The sequence below is a fragment of the Pristiophorus japonicus genome, chromosome 13 (assembly GCF_044704955.1).
Source record: "Pristiophorus japonicus isolate sPriJap1 chromosome 13, sPriJap1.hap1, whole genome shotgun sequence".
Classification (NCBI taxonomy): Eukaryota; Metazoa; Chordata; class Chondrichthyes; family Pristiophoridae; genus Pristiophorus; species Pristiophorus japonicus.
The window spans coordinates 123,159,074-123,166,390 of NC_091989.1; the positions used below are offsets into that span (position 1 = coordinate 123,159,074).

At 49.4% G+C, this 7,317-nt stretch overlaps 1 protein-coding gene across 1 annotated transcript; it reads left to right on the plus strand.

Moving 5' to 3' along the window:
* The first annotated feature begins 2,955 nt into the window (after positions 1 to 2,955).
* On the plus strand, positions 2,956 to 3,766 carry LOC139278188 (uncharacterized). Its single transcript, XM_070896841.1, has 2 exons — positions 2,956 to 3,142; positions 3,531 to 3,766. Exons 1-2 carry the CDS (start codon positions 2,956 to 2,958, stop codon positions 3,764 to 3,766), a joined length of 423 nt encoding a protein of 140 aa, XP_070752942.1.
* The last annotated feature ends 3,551 nt before the right edge of the window (positions 3,767 to 7,317 follow it).

Below are 7,317 nucleotides of genomic sequence, written 5' to 3' on the forward strand. Positions count from 1 at the left end.
CAAGTTAGGAGACCAAAACTGTACACAATACTCCAGGTGTGGCCTCACCAAGGCCCTGTACAACTGTAGCAACACCTCCCTGCCCCTGTACTCAAATCCCCTCGCTATGAAGGCCAACATGCCATTTGCTTTCTTAACCGCCTGCTGTACCTGCATGCCAACCTTCAATGACTGATGTACCATGACACCCAGGTCTCGTTGCACCTTCCCTTTTCCTAATCTGTCACCATTCAGATAATAGTCTGTCTCTCTGTTTTTACCACCAAAGTGGATAACCTCACATTTATCCACATTATACTTCATCTGCCATTCATTTGCCCACTCACCTAACCTATCCAAGTCACTCTGCAGCCTCATAGCATCCTCCTCGCAGCTCACACTGCCACCCAACTTAGTGTCATCCGCAAATTTGGAGATACTACATTTAATCCCCTCGTCTAAATCATTAATGTACAATGTAAACAGCTGGGGCCCCAGCACAGAACCTTGCGGTACCCCACTAGTCACCACCTGCCATTCTGAAAAGTACCCATTTACTCCTACTCTTTGCTTCCTGTCTGACAACCAGTTCTCAATCCACGTCAGCACACTACCCCCAATCCCATGTGCTTTAACTTTGCACATTAATCTCTTGTGTGGGACCTTGTCGAAAGCCTTCTGAAAGTCCAAATATACCACATCAACTGGTTCTCCTTTGTCCACTTTACTGGAAACATCCTCAATGATTGCCTGATTGAGCTGCAGACCACCATGAGCAGCAGAACTACGCCAGACCCCTCTGCAGCGGACCACCCGTGGCTGAGGTCTGATATGTCCTTACTATACAGTATAAATACACACGAGGCCCATACTTGAGAGAAGGTCACTCTGTGATCAGTTACCTTTAATACCAAGACCTCAAGTGATGAAGGTAGGTGGAGCTTCCCCTTTTATACCTGAAAGTCCAGGTTAGGAGTGTCTCCTACAAGTTCACCCCTTTGTGGTCAAGGTGTACAACTTAGGTCACCTTATACATGGGTTACAATGACAGTTGAATACATGACATCACCTCCCCCCAAAGTCTTATTGGGATCACAGGTTAAGTTTCTCTGGTGGTTTATGCTCCCGTGTAGAACGCCTGAGTTGGGGCTCCGGTTGTTGGGCGCTGGCCTGAGTGTCTGCTGTTTGCGGTGTCTCAGGCCTGTCTGGACTGCCCACAGTTACTGGGCTCTCCTCCACTTGATTCCGGTGTTCGGTCACCTGTGGTGGAGTAAACTCTACGTCGTGTTCTTCCTCTGCTTCTTCTATGGGGTTGCTGAACCTCCTTTTAGTTTGATCCACGTGTTTGTGGCAGATTTGTCCATTGGTAAGTTTAACTACCAAAAACCTATTCTCCTCTTTGGCAATCCAGTGCCTGCAAGCCATTTGGGCCCTGCAGCGTAATTAAGGACAAAAACAGGGTCATTGACATCAATACATCGCGCACTCGCATTCCTGTCATGGTAGTCACATTGTGACTGACGCCTGCTCTCAATAATTTCTTTCATAGTAGAGTGTATAAGGGATAACCTGGTTTTGAGCGTCCTTTTCATTAGCGGGTCTGCGGGTGGGACCCCTGTGAGCGAGTGTGGTTGGGATCTATTGGCCAACAGGAGGCCTGATAAGTGGCTTTGTAGGGAACCCCCTTGGATTCTGAGCTTCCCCTGTTTGATTACCTGCACTGCTTGTTCCGCCTGGCCATTTGAGGCCAGCTTGAATGGTGCCATTCTGACATGGTTGAGTCCATTGCCTGCCATGAAGTCCTGGAATTCAGTGCTTGTGAAGCACGGGCCATTGTCGCTGACCAAGACATCCAGTAGACCATGGGCGGCGAACATTGCCCATGGACTTTCTACCGTGGCAGAAGATGTGCTTGAATTTAAAATGGCACACTCAACCTGTTATGTATTGTCCAGGTACATTCAATGTAATAGTACAATGGTGCGCCACAGAGGGCGCTGTGGTGGAAGACCTGAAAGTACCTGCAAGACAGAGTATAAAAAGGCTGCCCACCACACCTGAGAAGGCACTCTGGAGTTACCTAATAAAGGACTAAGGTCACAGCAGTTACTACAACACGAGACCGTGTGGATTCAGTGATTTGAGTGCTACAAACATCACATTGGCAACAAGGACACAGACGATCTTTACGCAACCATGGCTACTCTGGGCTCGTTAAAAGATTTTAAGGTGGGCAATGATTGGGAGGCCTTCACGGAAAGGCTCGAGTACTACTTCACAGCAAACGACCTGACGGGGAACACGGACGCACTGAGAGAGAAGCGTAAGGCGATATTGCTTTCCAGTTGTGGCGATGAGGTTTACTGCCTGGTCAGGGATTTGCTGGCACCCGAGAGCACCAGGGACAAGTCATTTGAGGAGCTGATCGCACTCATTCATGACCAACTAAAACCGAAGGAGTGCATCCTCACGGCCTGGCACAAATTCTACCACCACTGCAGACCTGAGGGCCAGGATGTCACCAAATATGCTGCGGACCTCAGGAGACTCGCGGCGCCGTGTGATTTTGGCACATACCTTGAGGAGGCGTTGCGGGACGTTTTAGTTATGGGGATTGGCCATGAGGGTCTCCTTCACAAGCTGCTATGCACGGAACCTACAGTCACCCTGAAGCAAGGCATCACCATCAGCCGGGCGTTTATGACCTCGACTTGCAGCACCAGGCAGATGATCCACACAGCCTCGAACCCGGCAGGCACTGTCCACAGGATAGCGCCCACCATAGGCAAAACTGCAGAATGTGGCTCTGCCCAGGGCAGGGAGCATGGACCTCGGGGTCCTGGAACTCAGAGTGCACTGAGGGGGGCCAATCAAGCAGCACCATGCTGGCGCTGCGGAGGAAGCCATGGGGCTCACCGGTGCAGGTTTGCGGAGTATACGTGCAATACCTGCCACACGAAAGGCCACCTTCAGCGTATGTGCAAAAGAAACCTGACTGACCGTCTGGCTGAGGAGATGATAGAGGATCCATTTTCCAGCGAGGAGCAGGCAGAAGAAGATGAGATGCTTGGACTGTACACGTGTACCGACGATTCGGCCCCAGTGATTATGGAAGTCAAGATCAACGGAGTCCCAGTGAGTATGGAAGTTGACACTGGATCAGGTCCGTCGTTGATGAGTCAGAGAACTTTTGATAAACTGTGGGCCAACCCAGCTGAACGACCCAAGCTGGTCCCGGTCACGGTGAAGCTGCGCACCTACACCAGGGAACTGATACCTGTCCTTGGCAGAGCGGAGGTGCAGGTATCTCATGGGGGCGAGACGCACGGGTTACCTTTGTGGGTCATTGCAGGCGATGGGCCGACACTACTAGGCAGGAGGTGGATGGGGAAGGTCCGTAGGAGCTGGGAAGACTTCATTCCTCCACAGACCGCTGTCCCCCGGGTTCCCAAAGAGCAGCGCCGACCGAGCTGGAGGAGAAAGAAGCCATTCATTGGCAGTCCAAATCCCCACACAGATGAGCAGATCCTGGAAGAGCATGCGTTGATCAGGAAATCCACCGACGGGCATCAAATCGGGGGTCCACGCAGAGAGAAAGTCGGGTGGCGGTCGAGGCTACGGTGGAGGCCGGGACGGCGGCGATGGTGGTGGGGGCCACTACAGCGGCAGAGGAGGCGGCCGGCATAACTCGGGAGAATGCAACAGCTACTCAGGTGGGTACTTGAGCCACAGCGGCGGGGACGGCAGCAGTTACGGCAAGTACGGAGGCCACAGGGACTATGACTGATCGAATCGTTCTTGGCCGTTTTTCCCCCTTCTTGCAGTTATCAGTATGTTCTGCACAGAGCTGCACCTACTGTTATATCAGTATTTTCTGCAAGATATTGAAAATATATCCACCGCCAGCCATTATTGAATGCTGTGCGCTTCTCCGAGTGGCACAAACGCCCTTATTCAGAACCGCCATTTCAATAAGAAACATCAATAGCTGCAGTTGAAGCATGGGGGAGGGTGCAGGGAGAACGGAAGGTTTCATATCATCCTGCTCATCGGCAGGCGCTAATCCTGACTCGACAAACATCTGGGAAATCAGTAACCCGGGTTAAGGTACATGCTGAAATACCATAAACAAACTTCGGAAAAAAAAACTTATCTTTGAATTAATTTTAAAATCTAATAATTTTTAACTTAATGGAGAAATAATAAAATAAAGTGATCTCACTGCCAGCAAGCTCAAGATGGTGGCGAGCCTCGGGCTGCAAAGAACAAAGGCAAGCAGTACAACTAAAATGGTGGCGCCTAAGGGAAGCCTCGTGGGAATCTCAAGATGGCGTCTTAAAAGGGAAATGCACCCAGGAGCCTTAAAGGATCTTACACCGTTGGCGGTCCCCACAAAAAGACTTTTATAAGGCAAGAGCGAGTCTAAATGTGTAATATGATTTGTATGATGTAGTGATTTAGAATAAGAGTTGATATTTTGATGCTGAATGGTCACTGTGTTTAAAATGTGATGGAGATGAATGATTTACGAAAAGAGTCAATACCACGAGGTACAAGTAAAAGGGTTAATGGATCCGGGACTAACATGCCTAAGGGGCCAATGAGATTTCCGATATTATGTGATTCATGCAATGGTTCAGCAGCTGCAGATGAGCCGCTGAGGCGACTACTGAGAACACAGGCAACGCACTAGTTGCGATACCCTGTCTCAGCACAGCCCATCACCTTGGGCAAAAAGGGGCAGTACACTGCCACTGTACCGTCACCAGTGGAGCTGGGATTAAATAACTGTTCAGTGCACCTGCAACCTTTTGACATAACATCTGTACCATATATCATATGTACCATACAAATGTACTGTCTATGTATGCCTGCTTTCTATTGGAGGTTATACTCGTGACTTCATCACCCATGTAAGGACTGCTAATACCACGTGCTTGCACCGGATCGCAAGCATAATGTCTACATGGGGGAGAAGAGGGAAGTGGATGGTCATGAACTCACACTCACAAACCAACGAGGACGAACAAGGCCGAGGTTACCAGCAATGGCTTTTGGAACTGGGGGGGAGGGGTGAGATGTTATGTATTATCCAGGTACAGTAATAGGTAAATGTAATATTTAATGGTGCACCACAGAGGGTGCTGTGGTGGGAAACCTGAAAGTACCTGCAAGACAGAGTATAAAAGGCTGCCCACCACACCTGAGAAGGCACTCTGGAGTTACCTAATAAAGGACTAAGGTCACAGCAGTTACTACAACACGAGACTGTGTGGAGTCAGTGATTTGAGTGCTACATACATCACACAATCCATTTGGAGTAGGCGTCTACTACAACCAAAAACATTTTTCCCATGAAAGGACCTGCATAGTCCACATGGATGCATGACCATGGCTTGGCGGGCCAGGACAGCGGCTAAGGGGGGCCTCCCTGGGTGCGTTGTCCAGCTGAGCACACATGTTGCACCTGCGAACACAAAGTTCTAGGTCTGCATCTATCCCTGACCACCAAACGTGTGACCTGGCAATTGCCTTCATCATGACAATGCCCGGATTCTCATTGTGAAGTTCTCTGATAAACACCTCTCTGCCCCTCTGGGGCATGACTACTCGGTTTCCCCACAGAAGGCAATCGGCCTCAATCGAGAGTTCATCCTTGCACCTATGAAACAGTTTAAATTCCTCAGGGCATGCCCCGTACGTGCATGCCCAGTCCCCATTCAGGACACATTTCTGAACTAAAGACAGTAGCGGGTCTTTATTTGTCCAGACTTTAATCTGACGGGCTGTCACAAGGTCGCGATTGAGTTCAGAAGAATGAGAGGGGACCTCATAGAAACGTTTAAAATTCTGATGGGTTTAGACAGGTTAGATGCAGGAAGAATGTTCCCAATTTGGGGAACTCCAGAACCAGGGGTCACAGTCTAAGGATAAGGGGTAAGCCATTTAGGACCAAGATGAGGAGAAACTTCTTCACCCAGAGAGTAGTGAACCTGTGGAATTCTCTACCACAGAAAGTTGTTGAGGCCAATTCACTAAATATATTCAAAAAGGAGTTAGATGAAGTCCTTACTACTAGGGGAATCAAGGGGTATGGCAAGAAAGCAGGAATGGGGTACTGAAGTTGCATGTTCAGCCATGAACTCATTGAATGACGGTGCAGGCTAGAAGGGCTGAATGGCCTACTCCTGCACCTATTTTGTATGTTTCTATGTTTCTATGTGCTCTACATGAACTCGCTGAACTTCAGCTTCCAGCTATTTCCCCCAGTATTCATTTGGCCTCGTAGGGCTTACATCAGACCCGTCCTCCTCGTACATCAACCTGGCTGCAGGCTCCCTGCACATACGCGGCAACTGACCGCTGACGTTGCAGTTTCTGAAGGTATTTTGCTGATATCTGCAAGCTCTGGCTGGGTGTTTGCCTCCACACCTCCAGCATGAGCTGGAGGCCCCGTTGTTGGAAACAAAAGGTCCATTACCAGTCGATCATCTCTGACTGTCTCTGTAACTGTCCTTAAATGCACCATTAACAGGTGTTGATGGCCCCATTACTGGCCGCATTGTCCATTACAATGGCATGAATCGCAGTTCAGCTAGCCATTGTCTCTGTTGAATTCCCCCTTTGGGTTCGACTACATGCTGGGACATGTCTGATTGCCTTTGTCTGCCTAGAGAGCTGTGTGCCATGTTAACAATGTTGACTCCCTGGTCGTTTGCCGCATTTGAGCCAAGATTTTTGTCATACATCATTCTGGTCTCTTCCTCCCCTGAGATAAATGTCTGGGCTATCAGAACCGCCGTTTCCAAAGTCAAGTCTTTGGTCTCAATCAGTTTCCTGAAAACTCCAGTGTGCCCGATGCCCTCAATAAAAAAGTCTCGCAGCATCTCCGCTCTGCATGCATCTGTGAACCTACATAGGCTCGCCAGTCGTCGGAGGTCTGCCATGAAGTCTGGAACGCTTTGCCCTTCTCGCCACCGTAAAACCGGTGTCTCGCCATGTGCATGCTGCTCGCAGGTTTAAGGTGTTCCCCAATCAACTTATTGAGCTCTTCAAAAGTCTTGTCCACCGGCTTCTCTGGCGCTAGAAGGTCCTTCATCAGGGAGTACGTCCTGGATCCACAAACCGTCAGGAGATGAGCCCTGCGTTTGTCGGCCGAATCCTGTCCCAACCATTCCTTAGTGACAAAACTTTGCTGTAGTCTCTCAATAAAGTCGTCCCAATCATCACCAACACAGGACCTCACTTCTGTACTGCTAGTGGCCATGCTCGCGTGGTTTAAATCCCAGTTTCTCATCGCCAATGATATGTCCTTACTATACAGTATAAATGCACATG